At 40.7% G+C, this 24,807-nt stretch overlaps 1 protein-coding gene across 1 annotated transcript in view; it reads left to right on the plus strand.

Moving 5' to 3' along the window:
* Positions 1-24,807, plus strand: part of LOC126257987 (polyribonucleotide nucleotidyltransferase 1, mitochondrial) — a 149,172-nt gene that overhangs the window by 76,297 nt on the left and 48,068 nt on the right. Inside the window, exon 5 of the mRNA XM_049955606.1 lies at positions 12,888-13,051. Coding sequence (XP_049811563.1) covers positions 12,888-13,051 — 164 coding nt within the window. The remainder of the gene's footprint in view (positions 1-12,887; positions 13,052-24,807) is intronic.

Consider the following 24,807-nt stretch of genomic DNA (forward strand, 5'->3'; position numbering starts at 1 on the left):
TTCTCAGTACCTCTTGATTTTTTACTCTATCCATCCGACTTATTCCTCCCATCCTCCGCCATGTCCAGATCTCAAAAGCCTCCAGCCTTTCTCTGTCTTTTTTCCTCATAGTCCATGTTTCAGCGCCACATAGAAGAACACTCCATACAAGACATTTTATGAGTCTCTTTCTGAGTTCTCTGTCCAGACCGCTGCAGAAAATTCTCCTTTTCTTATAAAACGCCTCTTTTGCCATTGCTATCCTTGTTTTAATTTCTGTGGTCCACTTCCAGTCGGTGTCTATCCTGCTTCCAAGATACTTAAAATTTTGCACCTGTTCTAGTATTTCTCCATTCAGCATAATTTTTGTTTCCTTATTTCCTCCTAGTACCAATACTTCTGTTTTATTTGTGTTAATTTTCATTCCATATTTTTTCAGCAAACCTCAAACACCCTACTCTTCTTCCTCCAATTTCTACTCCTTTGTCATCTAATGAGCATTGATCAATCATATTTTCCAAGTAGAGGTTGAAAAGAGTAGGTGATAGACAGCATCCTTGTCTTACTCCTTTTTCTAGTCTGATCCAGTTTGTACTTTCTCCTCTCCCTTTAACCGAAACTTTTTGATTAATATATAATCAATGTGTGTGTGTGTGTGTGTGTGTGTGTGTGTGTGTGTGTGTGTGTGTGTGTGTGTGTGTGAGTGCGCGCACGAGTGTATACCTGTCCTTTTTTCCCCCTAAGGTAAGTCTTTCCGCTCCCGGGATTGGAATGACTCCTTACCCTCTCCCTTAAAACCCACATCCTTTAATCTTTCCCTCTCCTTCCCTCTTTCCTGACGAAGCAACCGTTGGTTGCGAAAGCTTGAAATTTTGTGTGTGTGTTTGTGTGTTTTTTTATTGTGCCTATCTACCAGCACTTTCCCGTTTGGTAAGTCATGGAATCTTATTAACTTTCAAAACCATTATCTGTGATAGCATTCCTGGCATTGACTTATATTGGAAAGATTTATATTGTTCTTTATTTTCACAATCTAGTTCTTCAAATGCCACTTCTAAACCAAATTTAATAGTTTCATTATTATGATCAATCATTACATCCTATTAGTAAACCAGTCAATCCCAAATATAACTTCTGCACTGAGCTCAGAAATCATTAGGAACTCTTGCCCAAATTCATGTCCTTTTATTTTAAAATCTGAAAGAACTTATTTATATGTAAAGCCCAGTTGCCACCTACATTTTCAACAACTGATACAGGCATAGTAACTAGTCTTGTTTAACTTTTTATATATTCGAAAAATGGCTGAGGAAAACCCTAGTTTGTGAGTTAGTATCCAGCTTTCTATTGATATGAGAGCCTGCATTCCTCTATTTTATAGAGGGAAACATTCCACGTGGGAAAAATATATCTAAAAACAAAGATGATGTAACTTACCAAACGAAAGCTTTGGTATGTTGATAGACACAAACAGACACAAACACACACACAAAATTCAAGCTTTCGCAACCCGCGGTTGCTTCATCAGGAAAGAGGGAAGGAGAGGGAAAGACAAAAGGATTTGGTTTTAAGGGAGAGGGTAAGGAGTTATTCCAATCCCGGGAGCGGAAAGACTTACCTTAGGGGGAAAAAAGGGATAGGTATACACTCGCGCGCGCGCACACACACACATATCCATCCGCACATATACAGACACAAGCAGACATTTGTAAAGGCAAAGAGTTTGGGCAGAGATATCAGTCGAGGCGGAAGTACAGAGGCAAAGATGTTGTTGAAAGACAGGTGAGGTATGAGTGGCGGCAAATTGAAATTAGCGGAGATTGAGGCCTGGCAGATAACGAGAAGAGAGGATATACTGAAGGGCAAGTTCCCATCTCCGGAGTTCTCACAGGTTGGTGTTAGTGGGAAGTATCCAGATAACCCAAACCCAGACGATGTAACACTGTGCCAAGATGTGCTGGCCGTGCACCAAGGCATGTTTAGCCACAGGGTGATCCTCATTACCAAGAAACACTGTCTGCCTGTGTCCATTCATGCGAATGGACAGTTTGTTGCTGGTCATTCCCACATAGAAAGCTTCACAGTGTAGGAAGGTCAGTTGGTAAATAACGGGGGTGCTTTCACACGTGGCTCTGCCTTTGATCGTGTACACCTTCCGGGTTACAGGACTGGAGTAGGTGGTGGTGGGAGGGTGCATGGGACAGGTTTTACACCGGGGACGGTTACAAGGGTAGGAGCCAGAGGGTAGGGAAGGTGATTTGGGGATTTCATAGGGATGAACCAAGAGGTTATGAAGGTTAGGTGGACAGCGGAAAGACACTCTTGGTGGAGTGGGGGGGATTTCATGAAGGATGGATCTCATGTCATGGTAGGATTTGAGGAAATCGTATCCCTGCTGGAGAGCCACATTCAGAGTTTGATCCAGTCCCGGAAAGTATCCTGTCACAAGTGGGGCACTTTTGGGGTTTTTCTGTGGGAGGTTCTGGGTTTGAGGGGATGAGGAAGTGGCTCTGGTAATTTGCTTCTGTACCAGGTCGGGAGGGTAGTTGCGGGATGCGAAAGCTGTTTTCAGGTCGTTGGTGTAATGGTTCAGGGATTCCAGACTGGAGCAGATTCGTTTGCCACGAAGACCTAGGCTGTAGGGAAGGGACTGTTTGATATGGAATGGGTGGCAGCTGTCATAATGGAGGTACTGTTGCTTGTTGGTGGGTTTGATGTGGATGGATGTGTGAGGCTGGCCATTGGACAGATGGAAGTCAACGTCAAGGAAAGTGGCATGGGATTTGGAGTAGGACCAGGTGAATCTGATGGAACCAAAGGAGTTGAGGTTGGAGAGGAAATTCTGAAGTTCTTCTTCACTGTGAGTCCAGATCATGAAGATGTCATCAATAAATCTGTACCAAACTTTGGATTGGCAGGCCTGGGTAACCAAGAAGGCTTCCTCTAAGCTACCCATAAATAGGTTGGCGTACGAGGGGGCCATCCTGGTACCCATGGCTGTTCCCTTTAATTGTTGGTATGTTTGGCCTTCGAAAGTGAAGAAGTTGAGTCAGGATGAAGCTGGCTAAGGTAATGAGGAAAGAGGTTTTAGGTAGGGTGGCAGGTGATCGGCGTGAAAGGAAGTGCTCCATCGCAGTGAGGCCCTGGACGTGCGGAATATTTGTGTATAAGGAAGTGGCATCAATGGTTACAAGGATGGTTTCCGGGGGTAACAGATTGGGTAAGGATTCCAGGCATTCAAGAAAGTGGTTGGTGTCTTTGATGAAGGATGGGAGACTGCATGTAATGGGTTGAAGGTGTTGATCTACGTAGGCAGAGATACGTTCTGTGGGGGCTTGGTAACCAGCTACAATGGAGCGGCCCTGATGATTGGATTTGTGAATTTTAGGAAGTAGGTGGAAGGTAGGGGTGCGGGGTGTCGGTGGCGTCAGGAGGTTGATGGAGTCAGGTGAAAGGTTTTGTAGGGGGCCTAAGGTTCTGAGGATTCCTTGAAGCTCCGCCTGGGCATCAGGAATGGGATTACCTTGGCAAACTTTGTATGTAGTGTTGTCTGAAAGCTGACGCAGTCCCTCAGCCACATACTCCTGACGATCAAGTACCACGGTCGTGGAACCCTTGTCCGCTGGAAGAATGACGATGGATCAGTCAGCCTTCAGAGTACGGATAGCCTGGGCTTCAGCAGTGATGATGTTGGGAGTAGGATTAAGGTTTTTCAAGAAGGATTGAGAGGCAAGGCTGGAAGTGAGAAATTCCTGGAAGGTTTGGAGAGGGTGATTTTGAGGAAGAGGTGGTGGGTCTCGCTGTGTGGAGGACGGAACTGTTCCAGGCAGGGTTCAATTTGGATAGTGTCTTGGGGAGTTGGATCATTAGGAGTAGGATTAGGATTATTTTTCTTCATGGCAAAGTGATATTTCCAGCACATCTTGGCACAGTGTTACACCGTCGGGGTTATCTGGATACTTCCCACTAACACCAACCTATCAGAACTCCGGAGATGGGAACTTGCCCTTCAGTATATCCTCTCTTCCCATTACCCACCAGGCCTCAACCTCCGCTAATTTCAAGTTGCCACTGCTCTACCTCACTTGTCATTCAACAACATCTTTGCCTCTGTACTTCTGCCTCGACTGACATCTCTGCACAAACTCTTTGCCTTTTTAAATGTCTGCTTGTGTCTGTATATATATATATATGTGTGTGTGTGTGTGTGTGTGTGTGTGTGTGTGTGTGTATACCTGTCCTTTTTGCCCCCTAATGTAAGTCTTTCCGCTCCCGGGATTGGAATGACTCCTTACCCTCTCCCTTAAAGCCCACATCCTTTCGTCTTTCCCTCTCCTTCCCTCTTTCCTGATCAAGCAACCGTTGGTTGCAAAAGCTTTAATTTTGTGTGTGTGTTTGTGTGTCTATCAACATGCCAATGCTTTCATTTGGAAAGTTACATCATCTTTGTTTTTAGATATATTTTTCCCACATGGAATGATATATATATATATATATATATATATATATATATATATATATATATATATATATATAATCCCCCCAAAACAAACCATTATAACTCTGTATTGCATCATACCCTTCAATATTGCTTTCATCAGAATTGGCGCATAAGACAGCTTTTACTTCATAATTTAACAAGCGAGTCAGCACTATGATTAACACACTGCACTCGCATTCGGTAGGATGGTTTCAAACCCATGTCCAGCCATCCTGATTTAGGTTTCCCGTGATTTCCCTAAATCACTTCAGGCAAATGCCAGGATGGTTCCTTTGAAAGGGCACAGTCGACATCCTTCCCTGTCCTTCCCTATTCCAATGGGACTGATGATGTCACTGTTTGGTCCCCTCCCCCGAATCAACCAACTACCCTCATACTTTGTATAATCTTCATTATCAACTACATTATCCCGCATTTCTGCCTTTGGTTCTTTATGCTCATTTCATATATCAGGAACACTTCATTTGTAATGATGATAATTTCACCATACATTCGCATATCCTTTCCGATACTGCTTATGTCATTAACAAGTCTCATTTTCATCATCTACTTCTATAATTTTTGTGGTTCTCTCAGTTTCCCTACACAAAACATCTTCATCATTAGCAGCTTGTATAATATGATCTGCACTTTCTATAATTACGCGCCGTTCTCCTCCTTATCGGGTGCCATAATATTACGAATCCCCTTTCCTTCCGTGTCACATTTGCATCTTCTTTGCTGTTTTCTTCATATCCTCCCATTTGCATTGCCTTAAACCTCTTCATAGATTATCAATTTGTTCTAACCAATTAACCATGCCTAATAGTTTATTTTCCTTAATCTCCCCCATTCTGATCTTAGATAAACTGCTGTTATAACTTCTTTTTTTGATGTCTTTGTCCACAACTGGCACTACAGCTGGTTTCTGCAAAGTGAGTTCAATGCTCACATCTGTGACATCATCCCTTTACTTCACTGCCATAGTTACTCCTTCACCATAGACCACTTATTGGTCTGTCTACCCATTAGAATCTGCAAGGGTGCAGCTTTTGTGTCAGCACGCTTTTGATCACTTGCCTCCACTGACTTTGTGCCACACACACACACACACACACACACACACACACACACACACGGTTCAATGATTCTATAACCCTACAATGCTTCCCTGAAATGAATTTTGGTTAAGGTAATTTCTGCTTAGATCAGTCATCCATTCTTATTCCTGGGCCAAGAAAGTCTCTTGACATTTAGTTTGATGTGCAGTGTAGGCAGCCATCAGTTTCCCTCCTTGTCTTCATGTCATCATGTGGTTCAGTTCCTTTCCCCCATCTGGCAAAATTAAATTTACTGTATCCATGTCCTCCATGCATCTCATTGACCCACTATCTTTCATTATGATTTCTTTTATTGGTACCTCGTGCATTCTGGTTATTATACAGGCAAAAATCACTGATCTCATATCAGTTGCCTTTGTTCTCCACAGATTCCAGAAACATATCAAAAGTCTTGTTGTTACTACATATGTATCGCTTAAAATCTTGTGAAAATTTGTTTCCAAGTATGCAAGATAGTGTCAGATTCTGAGTATCTACTTCTAAGATGTGCTAGCTTTTGTAACTGGTTTTCACAAAATAGTGTTTCTTCCCCTGTTGTCATACATTCTGGTTATAGTAAACTCCCGCCACAAACAATCCTGGTTTTGTTCAGTGTAGTAGTCAGACACTATCTGAACTCAGTGAAATTCATTTGGTCTGTCCTTAAAGTCAGACCCCAGCATTTTACAATTCCCAGAACACTTAATACAACATTCATCTTTTTATTGTTAGCCATATTGTCAGGAAAGATTCCTTATGAAGTCTACAGTTTGTTATCCACTCTTGTCTTTTGTGCAGGTCAAATTTCTCTTCACTGTCATAATTTTTATGTTGACAACTCTGTCTACAAAGGAATTTGTCTTATCTTTGATTTTCTTTTCAAAGTCATAAATCATATCTTGAATCTCATAAGTGTTGTTGACACAATATCTGCTCACAAACTCAGTACAAATACAGCCTCGAGTATTTCTGCTTTTAAAGTAGACATTTTATTGTTCAATTTTATCTGAATTACAGATGCAACACGTCACTGGATTTTTTCCAACTCTGATTAAAATTTAACATAATGTTATTTATCTGAACCTGCGTATATGCAACATTTGCAGTCAAATTTTCCATTTCTACTCTATTATTTTTAATGTTTTTATCCAGAACATCTGCCATTTTCTCTACAGCATCAATTTTTTTGTGTGTATTTTGCTACCACGTGCTTCAATATCACTGCCAGTTTTGCTACCGTGTTCCTCAATTTTCTTGTCAATTTGGGTACCTACTATTAAATTTTGATTAGATATTTGTGTGGCCAAAATTCTTAAAGATAATTCAAATGTAATTGCAGGTTGGCAGTTTGTTGTGAAACTTCCCCATTATTCAATTCTGCTTTGTTCATTTTGTACTCGAGTTCTTGTTTTATTTGTGTTACATTACTAGTTTTGCCAGCATTGCTCACATATTCATTGCCAGATACTTAAATCTGTTGCTGCTTTGCAGTGTCATCATCTGCACACTGTGTCCGGTACCTCTTAGCAGTGTGCCCCACATTTCATCCACTATTCCATTCTTCTTGGTCTGCTGGTCACATTCTGCTACTTTCCTCGCATCCAAGTCACATTCTATCACTTTCCTTACATCCGTCTTGGTATAGTAGTTAGACTACAAATTACTATTTATGTTTCCTGTTATGTATGGTTAAAAATTACCTTTTTTGTAAAGCTGTTGGAAATTCATGCCATTAGACACTATGTACGTATAGTGTCCTTTGATGCAGGCACCCTTTATAACACTGCTTTTAATGAATACGGGTTAATTAGTTTACCTCTTCTCCCGATCTAAGTGAATATAACCATGTGGATATAAAAAAATGGTTGCCAAATTAATTAGTCATCAATAACTTCTTTTTCTTTACATTGAGACTTCAGAAATAAAATGTAGACTTGTACTGTTGGAATTGGTGAGAACATGTTAGCAACATCAGTCACTCTTAATCTGTATAAAGTTTCCTACTATTAAAACTAAACTAAACTTCACCCAAACAGGCCATGGAGGCTCAACAGTACTGACTGACCGCCATGTCATCCTCAGCCCACAGGCATTACTGGGTGCAGATATGGAGGGGAATGTGGTCAGCACACCACTCTCCTGGCCATATGTCAGTTTACGATACCGGAGCTGCTACTTCTCAGTCAAGTAGCTCCTCAGTTTGCCTCACAAGGACTGAGTGCACCCCGCTTGCCAACAGCACTCGGCAGACCAGATGGTCATCCATCCTACTGTTAAGCATGAACATATTAATGAAACTCTCCACACTGTAATATTTGCTAACTGCTCAGCTTAATAAACAAAATACCTCTTTAATTAAAATTAATCAATCACTGATGAAAGCACTTTCTAGAATATGGGAACCTTAGGACTGTGATGTCATTCAACAACGCTCTTAGTAGCCCTTTTGTACACACTAATTCATGGCATATATGTTAAATTTTGTAGTGCTAGTTTAAACAAAAGTAATTTCAGACCATTAAAATTTAAACCAATTATTTTCTTTAGATATTTGTTTTTTCAGATCTCATTGAGCAATTTATGAACTGCTTTACATTTTATTAAACAGATTTAATAATAAGAATCATGTCTTTAAACACTTAAATTAATTATTAATGTTAGCAAAAATCCAGCTAATTAATTTCTCATTTTGGATAGTCAGAAACATTCAGAATCAGCAACAGGGCCATTACACAGGTTATGTGACTTATGTCAATGACATTCTTGTTACACATGAACACTGAATTTTGCAAATGTATTGACACACTGCCGTGGAAGACTGATTCGTGCACTGTTACAAGTCTAAATAATCTGTACATTGCCTGGAGATGTCATAGTGCTGATGTGCTGTTGCAGTGATGCTGGAAAAGTATTATGCAATCATGGCTCGTCATACGAATTACTATATTAAATTTTTCTTATCACTGTCGGACATCTTAGAGCATTTCACATTGTGCCACTTTGCAATATGCTGATAGTATTTCCATCTGAGACCCTTTTATAAAAAGTTTTAAATAATTTTGCCTCACTTTCCACTCTAGGATTTTCTCACTACAGCAGCGAGCTACTGACTCCCTGGAGTTTTCTTGGCACATTAACTTCACACCCTCACTCCTTTTTCTTTAGCATGCTGACACCCCCTGTAGGTAGAGGGACTTCCCCTTTAGTTTTTCTTTCCTAACATTACAATACTAACTGCAGATTCCCTGAATGAATTAGCAAAATTATTTATTTCATTTGATTTACAAAAGAGATATTCCTCTAAAGTACATTAATGAAAGGAAGTCGTGGGATAGCAATATGCACTCATATAAATGATGGTAGTATCACATACACAAGGTATGAAGGGCAGTGCATTAGTGGAGCTGTCATTTGTACTCAGATGATTTATGTGAAAAGGTTTCCAACATGACTATTCCAACTCGGCACTCCAGCCTGAGATGAAAGGTTTCCAATGTGACTGTTCCAACTTGGCACTCCGGCCTGAGATGCTGTAGTTGGTGGTTGTGTGTGTGTGAATGGTGTGTGTGTGTGTGTGTGTGTGTGTGTGTGTGTGTCTGTCTTTTACTGATGAAGGCTGTGGCCAGAAGCTTTATGTGAGTGTCTTTTAATTGTGCCTGTCTGCAACTTGACATGTCTTCTTTATGGTAAGTAGCAATTTGCCTTTTCCTACATTGTTGAACAGACTTTGAATGTGGAACGATAGTTGGAGCTAGATGCATGAGCCATTCGATTTCAGAACTTGCTCGGGAATTCTATATTCCAGGATCCACAGTGTCAAGAGTGTGTGAAGAATACCAAATTTCAGACATTACCTCTCACCACAGACAACACAATGGCTGATGGCCTTCACTGAACAACTGAGAGCAGTGTTTTCGTAGAGCTGTCGGTGCTAACAGACAAGCAAAACTGTGTGAAGTAACCACAGAAACCAATGTGAGATATGCAGTGAATTTATCCATCTGGACAGTGCAGTGATATTTGGTGTTGATGGGCAGACAACTGCCGTGAGTGCATTTGTTAACAGTACGACTTTGCCTGCAGTGCCTCTCCTGTGCTTTTTCCTTGTCAGTTGGACACTAGACGACTGGAAAATTGTGGCCTGGTCAGATGAGTCTTTATTTCAGTTGGTACGAGCTGATGCTAGGGTTTGAGTGTGGTGTGTGTTTACATAGAATGGACTTGGTCTTGTAGTCCAATGGAACTGATCATTGATGGAAATAGCTATGTTTGGGTACTTGGAGACCATTTACAGCCCATTAATGGACTTCATGTTCTCAAACAACGATGTAATGTCACTGGACTACAGTTGATCACAATTGGTTTAAAGAATGTTGTGGGCAATTCAAGCAAATGATTTAGGCACCCAGATTGTCCGACACTAATCCCATCAAACATTTATGTGACATAATTGACAGGTCAGTTTGTGCACAACATCCTGCACACCACTTTTGCAATTATTGACAGTTATAGAGACAGCATGGCTCAGTACTTCTGCAGTGGACATCTAGCAACTTGTTGAGTCCATGCCATGTCAAGCTGCTACACTATGCTGGAAAAAAGGTGGTCTGACATGATATTAGGTGGTGTCCCATTATTTTTGTCACCTCGGTGTAATGTGAGAACAGTCAATAATAATAACAACAACACATCATTATTTCCTTAGACAGTACAAAAGTGTATTGTTACAACATCAGAGACATAAAGTATTGGTGTTACACATTCCTTCAAATTTAAAAAAAAAATAGGATAACCACAAAAGTTTTAGGACAGTGACATGGCTCATAAGTGATAAGTGATGCTGTGTATTTAAGCTTGGGTGAATCATCATAAGTGATTCATCATGTCTGGCATGTCCAATAAAGGTCATAACTGAAGAGAGAGTAAAAATTAAAAAAAATGTGTGAAATTGTGTTAACTGACTGTCACCTGAAGAACTGAAAGATAATGAAGACAAATAACATCTCACACTTCAGGTATTTCAATATCTTGATAAACATTTTGGTACAGCTTGCCAAAAGTGATTAAAAGTGTTTAAGCACGCTCTAGCTATTTTGACATGCTGTATTGTGGCATATGTAAACTGTCTACATTAATTCTAACTATGGAGCAATTACTAATTAATGCAGAGTATTTTCACATACATATGTGCTCCACGGAAAGAATATAACATACAGTCTCTTATAAAAGTTAAGGTGGATTATGTCATTTGTAAGATACAGTTCTTAATAATTACCTCAAACAAGAAAAACAAAAAAGTCTGTGGTATGTATTATGCTTTTGTATACAACAATTTTCACAAGACATTAATGAAAAGCTAGTCTCTCTTGGCAAAGAAGTAGCTTTATTTGCAACAGTACAATGCAACTGCTAATGTATCTCCAATGTTGTTCTCCACATGAAAGTTATATGTGTGTACTACAATGAGTTACAATGTTTACATGTTTTAGTTAACTTATGATATTTTTTGGGCCACTAGTGCTCATCATCAGATATCAGAGGTTACTAAAACCCTTAATTACTTTTTATGTTATGCAAATATTTTTAACTAAATTAATCACCAGGTTATTTTAGAGTAAAGCAGATCACTCTCCAAACAGCAGAAGCATTGAGTCATTGACAAATGCCTACATTGTGCCAACTGGAGACATAGTGTTGGTGATGCAGTTCAGTAGGTGGACTAAAGGGACGGGAGTGTTGGGTGGGGGAAGCGAGGAGTAGAGGGAGAAAGCTGGAGAGAGGCAACAGGTGTGCAGGTGAGGAATGCAGGAGGGAGGGGTGGCAGGCACATGGGCTAGGCAAGTGACACATGGGCACTGAAGAATGTTAAGTGTGATGCATAATGAAGATGATATGGATATGTGGATTTGGAGGGGATCACTGCAGAGAGGAACGGGAAACTGTTGGATGATGATATGTAGACGGTTGGTTAGCAGAGATTGAAAGCTAGAATGTTACAGGAGGGAAGGATGTGATGCAGGGATAACTCCCATCTATGTGATTCTGGAGGGAAGGCTCCAGATGACACTAGTTGTGCAGCAACTATTGATCCTCAGCAAGTTGTGTTCTACAGCATACTGTGTCACTGGGTCATGGACTCAGTTCTTGTCCACAGTTTCACAGTGGTCATTCATTCTGGTAGACAGCTGGTTGGTGGTCATGCTCTTGTAACACTTGCAAGATAAATGAAATTGACATGGCTGCTTTCACAGGGAGTGGAAGTGGGAGTGGCATAAGCAAAGGAACGGACCAGGTAGTTGTTTAGGTTGAATGGGGACAGAATCCCAATTTAGGAGGGCTGGGAGGATTGTGGGTAGAATGTCCCACATTTCCGGGCATTTTGATAGATAAAGTCCTAGCAAAGGATATGGTACAGTTGCTTCAATTCAGGCTGGTGTTGGATGACACCAGAGCACCTATGCACCTGATTCTTGGGGTAACGTGAGGATTAGAGCTGTGTGAAGACATGACACAGGAAATCTGTTTGTGGATTAGATTTTTGGGGGTAGTGCCTCTCTCTGAAGGCCTCTGTTAAATCTTCAGCTTCTGGATAAGGAAGTTGTTGTCACTGCAGATAGCCTGGCCACCCACGGACAGTATACATTGAAATATAGAATATAAACATTGGCTGTATCTCAGGTGGAAGAGACATTCGTATACTGGCAGTGTTTGTAACACTACGTGTCATAGATCATTAGTACATTGTAATCACACTCCATCATCACAACTAAACCACAAGATGAATGACAGTCATAAAAAACAAATACTCCCATTGTGGCAAATTATTATTAATGTCTGAGTAGTTGAACAGTACATTGAGCTGCTACTTCTCTTGTTGTAATTTGTTTCTCTTTGGAAACCTGGAAAAAAAAAGACTTAGTCTAACGAAAGTTAGTTGGTGAAGAGGTTAGGGCTGAAGTAAGCTGTTTTGCATAACTCAGAAAACCATTCATTTAACCTACAAAAAATGATAAAAAATATTCTTAACAGACTAAACTGAGCTAGAGATTAGACTGTTCAGCAAATCAATTTTATTTTTATTATTATTTTTTCGTTTATGTGACTGATTCTTCTGTCACCCATGTGTACTGGAATCTTCCTATACAATGTGAGACATATAATGAGAGCAATAGAAACAAGGTGACAAGATGAACAAAAAGTAATTTCTCCTATTAATTAGTTTGGCAGGTTAATTACTGAGACATAAATGTTAAATCTTCTTAATATGTTGTTAGTTGTACTGTTATTTTGTTGAGAATGAGAAGTAATTAATTGTATTTATTATTTAGGATCCTCTTCAATGGCATCAGTGTGTGCAGGAAGCCTGGCTTTAATGGATGCTGGTGTGAATATTAGTGCACCAGCAGCTGGTGTGGCCATTGGTCTTTTTAGTAGATACCCCAAGAATGATACAAAGCACATGGACGATTACCGCATCCTTACAGACATACTGGTATGGTATACTGTGGGCTTGTATAAATACTTGCCTTTCATTTAATTGAAGGAAGATGGTCCCTGTTTATTTTGAGATAACTGTTTGTGAAAAAAGGAACACACAATTAGAACAGAATACAGAATTTTTTTCACTAGATGAGTTTACTTTTTTCCCCATATTGATGAGCATATGGAAGACTAGTAGAAACAATTGCCCATGTACAAAAAAATCCTTCCTGTCATGTCAAAAAGATTCAATACTTTGTTACATATGAAAAGTAGTATATTGAAAAAATAGTAATTGTAACTAGCAGTTTGTTATGCATTCAAGGCTTCTATTTGATCCTTGACATTTTTGTATGGTGTAATGATCAACAATTGACTCAACAAATCAGTCTTCAATTACAGTATTGATGAATTAATAGAAGTACTTGTCACTTATACTATAAGTGGACTTTATACATAAATGAACATAGAAAATTGGGATAAATTTTAATTTATGCATCAGCAGTAAAAGTTTACCTTTACACTAGATGTAAGCTGTTGATTAAAGTGGTTGCCAATAGCGGTCTTCATAAAGCAAGTAACTCAGTTGTTGCTCGTTCATTCCTAATGAGTGCCAATGTGAAGTGACGATAATCCAGCAACAGAAGTCAAGTAATGGTCTTAATTTTAACAGACAGTTTTACAGCTGCATGAGTAAGAATTTCTTAACACTAAAATCCTCAGCCATTGATCAGCAGTATGGGGCATGCAGATCACCTCCAAGTTGCCTGGTCTCACAATATGTAAAAATGAGGTTTTGTGTGAAATAATCCATGTACCTTGCCTTCCAAAAACTTTGGGTGAACTGCAATACCACACTGGAGGCTGGAGGTGAATTACTTATACAGTGAGTGGTATAGTTGTGTTGCTAGTTCTCAGGGAGGAATATAGGTCATCACCCAAGGCATGGTTGCCGCAGTGTGGTGGGTGTGTACCAGGTGGATATCTCATCACCCTCCATGCCGCAAGCTAGACTCAGACAGTTAAGCGTGCTTCTGCCAGCAAGTGGCCTCTTGGCCAGTGGTGACATTAACCTAGGCAGCAGGTATGGGCATCTGCAGACATTTTTGCAGTGGGTGGGGGGGCAGAGAGGCTAGACTCTTTTCACATAAATGAGTTGTCCAGTTTTGAGACATGTCAGGTGATAAGAACTAAATGTTATATGCGACACTAAAAACATATTATATCCCAGAGAACTTTTGTTTGTGGGAGGTGGGGGGGGGGGGGGGGGTGGGTGGGTTTCCACCTCCTCTTGCACCGCCCCCCCCCCCTCCCCCCTCCTTTGCAGACACATGTGGGAGCAGCAGCATGACCAGCACTCCTGTGATAAGGTGCTGATTCAAGCCCTGAAGCAGGGAGCAGGTGGTAGCTGTAGTAGGAAGCCACACTGGCTGGTGCAAATCCATAGCTCAGTGCGAGATACACTGGAGCATGCAGAAGCAAACTGTAGAGCGCAGTGCAGATGGTGGCAGTTCACAATGGCTACATGGGTCTGCACAGGGTGCCAATCAGCAACAAGATTTGCCTCACAGGACGCCAGCCAGCAGCAAAATTTGCACGCTGAATGAAAGGCGCCAAGTCACAAGTATTCGTTCTTAGTGCAAACAGCAGGCCCCTCAGCTAGTGGAGACAGGGTCTGTTGGTGGCAGCTGGATGACCTAGTTCTTAGTGCTGCTTGGCATGTAGCTGGCTTCTGGTGATGACTGAAAAGTGGTTGTCTACAATGAATAGTATTTCTACAAGCTCAGTCCACTATTGTTTCTGAAACGGCAGTGATTTTCTCTCCTAAGCCATAACAGAACGAAGGCGCCAGGCGTGGCTATTGGACAATCATGACATTACTGCTCCAGTCTTTTCACTGTGGGCAGTTTCACAGCCCTAATGCTGCTGTAATACTGTAGTTATTTCTCCTGTCATAAGATCTGGGTGGTACATCTGCAGTGTCAGAATAATCTCAATACAGCTTCTTATGCAAGGAAATCTGTTCTCCCTTTGATGCTGGGGTTTTTTGCATCACCCTTACTATGATATCACTTGTTATGTCAGTTACAGGAGTCTGCTGCTACACCAGGTGAGGACATGGCACAACATGCCTCCCCTCTCTGAGATACCCGAATAACTTGTTTGTAGGCAGTTTATATATCTGGAAAAAGTCTTGACATCACATTTCATAGTGGGACATAATATGCACAGTGCATTTTGGTTTCTCTCATACTAATCCAGCATGAACCGCAATGTTCATTGACTTCTTACTTACTGGTCATTATTTTCTAAGGCTGCCCTGTCAACTGCCAACTGATTTACTCAGGGTTCAGGTGGGTGAGCTGTTTTCCATCTAAGATAGATACAGGCTGCACTGAGAAAAGTTAAGACCACAATGATATCTGAAATTTTGACACTCATTATTACAATTCACAATCATTATGCTATTGCTGCATGTGTTGGAACATCTGCTCTACTGTTATGTGTTCTTTCTAATTTGCAATTCGCCCACTGAACTTCCCTCATTTTTCACACATATCCATTACTACACTGGATCATCAGATAACAAATATAGATAGCTACAAAAATGTTATTGCAAGACTCTTCCTTCTTAATAAATTCCCTTAACAAATAATCTTTAACAGTAAATGATTCTGTTCAACTGATCTCATATACTTGCTAGGTCTTCATGTTTTTCTGGTGGTTTCTTAACTTGATGTATTGGCCCAAGTTTTCCCAGGAAACTCATCCCTAAAACTATACTGATACATAACCCACACATGGCACTCTCAGTACCCACTTCAATAGTCTCATGTATTTCCATTTCTTTAATGCCAATTACAGGGGGCCTCCTTCCTGTAATGCTATGCTTTCTTGTAGCTTGCAGTGAGACTTAATGACTTAGCTTGCAGATTAATTGGTTTGTCCTTTGTAATGGATGAACCTTGTGGCAGTACATCATTGGCGATAGCTTCCCCCCAGTTTGAAGAACTCCCCACCAAGTTGCATCATTCAGGCCAATGACAAGTACTACAAGCACTTGCTCTCATTCTTTTCTTACCCCCTTCTCCTATCCGATGGAGTGCCACCATACCCAGTGCCAACAAACATGCATCCTTCAGAAATAAATGCATCTGTACCAATTTATTACCCACACCTTTACAACATAATTAACAAAAACTACATCCTGCACTGCACAAAAAGTCATTGGCACATGTGCTTTCCTGTACATGCCCACCCGTGACAACACCTGACCCAGCCTCCATGTGTGTGCACAACACCCATTAACTACCAGTGTGGTAGATACTGCACCTAAATTTAAATCACCAATGTTGCTATTCACACACTCATCCGTTTCAGTAACCCACAGTTTTACATCATCTGCCACTACAGCCAATTCAGACTCTGAATCTCACAAGATATTATAGCTGATAATTCCACATTATTATTATTAACGTCCACAATTTTACTACCTTCTGTATCCGTTAAACTCCCAATATTAATGTCTTTCCCCTGACTTGTCTGCTTTCATGCAAGCCCCCCTTTTATTTAGCATTCCCAGATGCCTGCAGTTTAACATTCCCAGGTGGCCATCATAATTCATGTGTGGATCAACAATCTTCTCCTTGCAACTGGTCCACTTTTCTGCCTTTCTTATCTCTTATCTGTAAACAGTCAACAGGTTTAACTCAGACAGCAGTCGTTGAACTACTGTGGGGAAGGTAAGCTAAACTATGCCAGTTTCTCTCATAGCCTTCAGCTGCTTAAACATGTCTGAAATACCTGCTCTCATTGGAGCCATCTTAACTGCCAAAGATCACAATGTTACTCAAGAGTAACATCTGGTGTTTTCGACTACAGTACTGCGAAATCTCTGTGTAATAAATATAACAAAACAGAGTGACAGGGGACCCAAAATCAAATGATGAGAAGGACTCTTGAACATAACACTATGTTAACATTTCTTGTTCTAAGTCAAGTTCTTCATCTGAGTGGCTGCTCATTGTTCTCACTTTCAAAAATAACTACAAGTGATAACTGCACTTTCCCCTCTACTTACCGTAAGATACATTGCCTATGCCTGTAGTAATCAGCCGCGAACTAACATACATTTTCACATGCCCACAGAATGTTATCAGAGTTTACTTTCCATGCTTCACATATGGGAACAAAATTAAACATCTGATGGAAGACCCATTAATTCTCTATAACACTAGCAGGGGTAGGGAGGGGAGAGAAGGAAACAGAATCGTCCTACTGTGTCTTGGTGCTGCAAACTACAGCTGCTGACATCATCCTGAAACCAGCTGCAGATGTCAAAAACGATTTGTAAGTGCCAGGAGTGAATGACCTCTATGGTGGATGGAAGAGCTGGGCTACTAGTGGTCAGGAAGGCCTGCTTTCACACCCCAGGTGTGGCTGCAACAGTGTGATGGGTAGGTACAAAGTGTATGCCCAATGTCCTATCGTTACAGATAATCTTTTATTCCACACCACAATACACCAGTTGCAGTGGTGCTAGGTGACAGACAGCACCCCGAGACACAGGCCAGACTCAGAAGGTGAAGTGTGCTTGGGTCAGCAAGTGGCCTCATGTCACAGCCAATGGTGGTATTGCATTGGGCAGCAAGTGGTGTGGTCAGCACTCTCACAGTGCTGCACTGACCCAGGCCATGAAGCAGGGAGGTATGTGGCAGCCACAGTAGGCAGCTGCGCTGTTGGTGTGAATAAACAGCTCAGTGCAAGATGCATTGGAGCATGCAGAATTAAACTGAGAACCCCAACGCATATGCCAGCAGCTCACAAAAGTGACGTGCCCACATAGGGCATCGATTAGCAACAGAATTTGGTCACATAGGGTGATGAAGAACAGCAAAATCACAGGCAATGGTGACTGGGCAGGTAGATGGCTCAGGTACGAATCGTGTTTCCCAAAAGTAGGCAACCAGTAGCAGATGGAAGTTAGCCAGGAGGTGTCACACTGGCTGGAAGGTCCAAGTCAGCAGCATTCAGACCTCGTATGGACAGCAGGCCCGTAGCTAGTGGAGACAGCATCTGTCGGTGGCAGCTTTGAAGATCCATTTTGTAGCCTGGTATATTCTTCCCCTTGCTGCTGGCTGCTGGTAATGACTGAAAGCCGCTTGTCTAAAATGAGTAGCATTTATACAAACTCGCCTGCTATTGTTTCTGAAATGGCAGTGCTCCTCTCTCCTAAGAAATAGCAGTGCTTCTCTCTCTTAAGCCATAAAAGAACCAGGGTACCAGACAGGGCTGTTGGGCAACTATGACAGCACTACTCCGGTCTTTACAGTTTGTCAGCATTTAGTTTGCAGAGCATGGTCAAAGCAATACCAGCTTCATAACATTGATGCAGCATAGGTTGATGATATCTTCAATCAAGTAATTGAAATTCATTGTCATCTGAAGTGGAAATAACACACTGCACACACTGGCTGGGATCTCTTTGAGAGATAGATAAAATGAAAAAATAACCTGTTGTAACATATAGTGAGCCTTTGTTTCATCACAGTACAGGAAGTAAGTGTGTACTTACATGACCATATTGTTTAGCAGCTGGCGAGAGACTTTTCTTTACAACAAGCTGCGCACTCTGCTCTAAACGACAACAGCAATTTGCATTTCATTCTGACGTTAGTTGGCCTCCCATGTCAAGTTTTACAGCATTTATATTTGCCAAGCTTTACTCTTGGTACAATAACATATTCCATTTCAACTAACAGTTTCAATACACAATTTTTTATAGAGAAATAAGCTTGAGTATGTAGGTGTTATGATTGCAAAAGATAACTGTCACCAGATCAAGTATGATCAAAGAGTTTAGTTTACAGCAGCAAAGCAAAAACAAAATTATATTTGCTGCATTAGTCTCATTACTCTGGGTAATAAAGCAAAGCAGTCATCTATACGAAGTCTGAGTTGCACCATTGTCCAGAATCCACATTAAAATGTAGGTCCCCCTATCCCCTATAACTGGAAGGGTCAGTCAGTCCAACGGTCAGAGGAAGGCGAAGTCCTGTCACTTCCAACAGGATCAGGCTCAGTTCAAAGCACTTCTGTGTTCATAAAAATCTTCAGGTTGGTGCCAGCTTTACTTTGCTGTAGAGAAAGTAAGTTTTTTATTTCAAAAGACTGCATTTTTATGAGAATATTTTGTCTACATAGTGATGCGTCATTAATTTTTGTATCATAATTTTTATGCATGTTGCAAACAAAAGTTTTTGAATCAATATTGCTGTTCATTTAAAAGATAAAAGCCATGTAAATAATATTGCATGGGCTTGCTTTGCTAGTGTTTTAGCATTTTATCTTCAGTGAAGACTTTCCTTTCAGTTCAGATTCACTGAAGATGTGGTCTTTTCCATTCTTCTGAATTGTGGTAAATAGATGTTGCTAGGTTAATGGTAAATTAGTCTTAGTTATCTGGTTCAGATCTGTCATGAAGCAGGTAGGCAAGTGTGAATAGGAGCACTTGCACTCACTTGCCACCTGGCAAATGAGTGGTCACAGTAAAATGAGGCAGCCAGATGTCATTATGTAATTCATCAGAGACAAGGTACTGTCAGGAGTGCCCAAGGGAAGTGTGATAGGACTGCTGTTGTTTTCTGTAGACAGGGTAAGCAGCAGTCTGTGGCTGTTTGTTGATGATGCTGTGGTGTATGGAAAGGTATTGCATTTGAATGACAGTGAGAGGGTACAAGATGACTTAGACAAAATTTGTAGTTGGTGTGATTAATGGCAGATAGCTCTAAATCTAGAAAAAATGTTAGTTAATGAAGATGAGTAGGAAAAACAAACATATAATTTTTGATTCAGCCTTAGTAATGGGCTGCTTGACATAGTATGTTCATTAAATATCTAGGTATAACATTGCAAAGCATTGTGAAATGGATTGAGCATGTAAGTATTGTAGTAGGGAAGGTGAATAGTTGACTTCAGTTTGTTGTTGTTGTTGTTGTGGTCTTCAGTCCTGAGACTGGTTAGATGCAGCTCTCCATGCTACTCTATCCTGTGCAAGCTTCTTCATCTCCCAGTACCTACTGCAACCTACATCCTTCTCAATCTGCTTAGTGTATTGATCTCTTGGTCTCCCTTTACAATTTTTACCCTCCACGCTGCCCTCCAATTCTAAATTTGTGATCCCTTGATGCCTCAAAACATGTCCTACCAACCGATCCCTTCTTCTAGTCAAGTTATGCCACAAACTTCTCTTCTCCCCAATCCTATTCAATACCTCCTCATTAGTTACGTGATCTACCCACCTTATCTTCAGCATTCTTCTGTAGCACCACATTTCGAAAGCTTCTATTCTCTTCTTGTCCAAACTGGTTATCGTCCATGTTTCACTTCCATACATGGCTACACTCCATACAAATACTTTCAGAAACGACTTCCTGACACTTAAATCTATACTCGATGTTAACAAATTTCTCTTCTTCAGAAACGATTTCCTTGCCATTGCCAGTCTACATTTTATATCCTCTCTACTTCGACCATCATCAGTTATTTTACTCCCCAAATAGCAAAACTCCTTTACTACTTTAAGTGTTTCATTTCCTAATCTAATCCCCTCAGCATCACCCGATTTAATTTGACTACATTCCATTATCCTCGTTTTGCTTTTGTTGATGTTCATCTTATATCCTCCTTTCAAGACACTGTCCATTCCGTTCAATTGCTCTTCCAAGTCCTTTGCTGTCTCTGACACAATTACAATGTCATCGGCGAACCTCAAAGTTTTTACTTCTTCTCCATGAATTTTAATACCTACTCCAAATTTTTCTTTTGTTTCCTTTACTGCTTGCTCAATATACAGATTGAATAACATCGGGGAGAGGCTACAACCCTGTCTCACTCCTTTCCCAACCACTGCTTCCCTTTCATGCCCCTCGACTCTTATAACTGCCACCTGGTTTCTGTACAAATTGTAAATAGCCTTTCGCTCCCTGTATTTTACCCCTGCCACCTTCAGAATTTGAAAGAGAGTATTCCAGTCAACATTGTCAAAAGCTTTCTCTAAGTCTACAAATGCTAGAAACGTAGGTTTGCCTTTTCTTAATCTTTCTTCTAAGATAAGTCGTAAGGTTAGTATTGCCTCACGTGTTCCAACATTTCTACGGAATCCAAACTGATCTTCCCCGAGGTCCGCTTCTACCAGTTTTTCCATTCGTCTGTAAAGAATTCGCGTTAGTATTTTGCAGCTGTGACTTATTAAACTGATAGTTCGGTAATTTTCACATCTGTCAACACCTGCTTTCTTTGGGATTGGAATTATTATATTCTTCTTGAAGTCTGAGGGTATTTCGCCTGTCTCATACATCTTGCTCACCAGATGGTAGAGTTTTGTCATGACTGGCTCTCCCAAGGCCATCAGTAGTTCTAATGGAATGTTGTCTACTCCCGGGGCCTTGTTTCGACTCAGGTCTTTCAGTGCTCTGTCAAACTCTTCACGCAGTATCTTATCTCCCATTTCATCTTCATCTACATCCTCTTCCATTTCCATAATATTGTCCTCAAGTACATTGCCCTTGTATAAACCCTCTATATACTCCTTCCACCTTTCTGCCTTCCCTTCTTTGCTTAGAACTGGGTTGCCATCTGAGCTCTTGATATTCATACAAGTGGTTCTCTTCTCTCCAAAGGTCTCTTTAATTTTCCTGTAGGCAGTATCTATCTTACCCCTAGTGAGACAAGCCTCTACATCCTTACATTTGTCCTCTAGCCATCCCTGCTTAGCCATTTTGCACTTTCTGTCGATCTCATTTTTGAGACGTTTGTATTTCCTTTTGCCTGCTTCATTCACTGCATTTTTATATTTTCTCGTTTCATCAATTAAATTCAATATTTCTTCTGTTACCCAAGGATTTCTATTAGCCCTCGTCTTTTTACCTACTTGATCCTCTGCTGCCTTCACTACTTCATCCCTCAGAGCTACGCATTCTTCTTCTACTGTATTTCTTTCCCCCATTCCTGTCAATTGTTCCCTTATGCTCTCCCTGAAACTCTCTACAACCTCTGGTTCTTTCAGTTTTCCAGGTCCCATCTCCTTAAATTCCCACCTTTTTGCAGTTTCTTCAGTTTCAATCTGCAGTTCATAACCAATAGATTGTGGTCAGAATCCACATCTGCCCCTGGAAATGTCTTACAATTTAAAACCTGGTTCCTAAATCTCTGTCTTACCATTATATAATCTATCTGATACCTATTAGTATCTCCAGGATTCTTCCAGGTATACAACCTTCTTTTATGATTCTTGAACCAAGTGTTAGCTATGATTAAGTTATGCTCTGTGCAAAATTCTACAAGGCGGCTTCCTCTTTCATTTCTTCCCCCCAATCCATATTCACCTACTATGTTTCCTTCTCTCCCTTTTCCTACTGACGAATTCCAGTCACCCATGACTATTAAATTTTCGTCTCCCTTCACTACCTGAATAATTTCTTTTATCTCGTCATACATTTCATCAATTTCTTCATCATCTGCAGAGCTAGTTGGCATATAAACTTGTACTACTGTAGTAGGCATGGGCTTTGTGTCTATCTTGGCCACAATAATGCGTTCACTATGCTGTTTGTAGTAGCTAACCCGGACTCCTATTTTTTTATTCATTATTAAACCTACTCCTGCATTACCCCTATTTGATTTTGTATTTATAAACCTGTAATCACCTGACCAAAAGTCTTGTTCCTCCTGCCACCGAACTTCACTAATTCCCACTATATCTAACTTTAACCTATCCATTTCCCTTTTTAAATTTTCTAACCTACCTGCCCGATTAAGGAATCTGACATTCCACGCTCCGATCCGTAGAATGCCAGTTTTCTTTCTCCTGATAACGACGTCCTCTTGAGTAGTCCCCGCCCGGAGATCCGAATGGGGGACTATTTTACCTCCGGAATATTTTACCCAAGAGGACGCCATCATCATTTAATCATACAGTAAAGCTGCATGTCCTCGGGAAAAATTACGGCTGTAGTTTCCCCTTGCTTTCAGCCGTTCGCAGTACCAGCACAGCAAGGCCGTTTTGGTTAATGTTACAAGGCCAAATCAGTCAATCATCCAGACTGTTGCCCCTGCAACTACTGAAAAGGCTGCTGCCCCTCTTCAGGAACCACATGTTTGTCTGGCCTCTCAACAGATACCCCTCTGTTGTGGTTGCACCTACGGTACGGCCATCTATATCGCTGAGGCACGCAAGCCTCCCCACCAACGGCAAGGTCCATGGTTCATGGGGGAAGTTATTGGGAGAATTTTAGAAAACTGGTTCATCTGTAAAGGAGGCCACGTATAGGACACTAGTGTAACTCATTGTTGAGTATTGTTAGAGAGTTTTGGATCTGCACTGGGTCAGATTAAAGGAAGACATCAAAGCAATTCAGAGGCCGCCTGCTAGATTTGTTGCCAGTTGGTTCGAACAACATTCATGTATTATGGAGATGCTTTGAGAATTCAACTGGGAATCGCTGGAGGGAAGGCAATGTTCTTTTCGAGGAGTACTAATGAGAAAATTTAGAGAACCGACGTTTGTCGCTGACTGGAGAACAATTCTGGTACCATCAATGTAAGTTTCATGTAAGAACTACAAAGATAAGTTTAGAGAGATAGTCGTTTTTCCCTTGCTCTATTTTTTAGTGGAACAGGAAAGAAAATGATTAGTTGTGGTATAGGGTCCCCTCTGCCATGCACTGTATGGTGGCTTGTGTGCATGTATGTAAATGTAGATGTGGGAAAAGTACGAACTGTACACTGTCTTTAGAGGAATGATTATGTATTAGGTCCCCCATAGTCTTGACACAAGTACATTTAATTACAGCACAGTGCTTAAAGTGGAGAGTCGCTCATTTTAAATTGAGGAAAAGAGCATGATGACCAAAACTTTGAAGCAATGGAGAAACACAGCAACATAAATTTACAAGATGTCAGTGCAGGATGCCCGGCTACGGTTAGAACTTTCAAACCTGTATTGTGACAGTCAGTGGCGTGGTAAGTTTCATAATAAAATGAGTTTCATATATTTAATACTCGTGTTCCTCAATTTAAATTACTGTGATTTGGCAGATGTGCAGCTATGATTGTGTTGATGTTCGGAACTATGTCCTTGTGCAAGGAACTTTTTTTACACAATGAAATGAACAAAACCTATTCACAGAAGCTCACTGACAGACTTCAACGTAAAAGTTTATCTTTGAATTATCAGTGCCCACAAAGTAGTATCAGGCATTGATGCTTTAGTGATAGCAAAATAAGTAGTATTCATTTACAGCCATTATTTTTATATTTAATTTTTTATATTTAATGTGTGAATAAAAGAGTCACGAAATATAAATTGGTGTCAATTTAAATTTTTTACGAAAATAACATTCTTCATAAGGCTGCATCAATTGTAAGAAATCATTCTTAGCTGCACCATCAATTGAAATAAATGGAAGCTTGATTTTATTGTCGTTTTTCATCAGTGCAACACTGTTAGAATGTTAATTTGCCACAAAAGGCATTAATTAGTCACCCTGTAGCGATACATCTCCATAGAACTATCATAAGCAGCACAGAATAGTCTTGTTGACCTTGTTCGCATGCCCCCCCCCCCCCCTCCCTTCTCCCACCATTGTACGCGATGTGGCAGTTCACATGTGTAGATTGGTGAATAGACCTGCTCTAGTTTATGCCAGATTGGTGGAATTAGTCAAGTGTGCAGACCAGACTAGCAAATCCACCTGTATTTCTTCAAGC

This window comes from Schistocerca nitens, chromosome 1, assembly GCF_023898315.1.
Source record: "Schistocerca nitens isolate TAMUIC-IGC-003100 chromosome 1, iqSchNite1.1, whole genome shotgun sequence".
Taxonomy (NCBI): Eukaryota; Metazoa; Arthropoda; class Insecta; order Orthoptera; family Acrididae; genus Schistocerca; species Schistocerca nitens.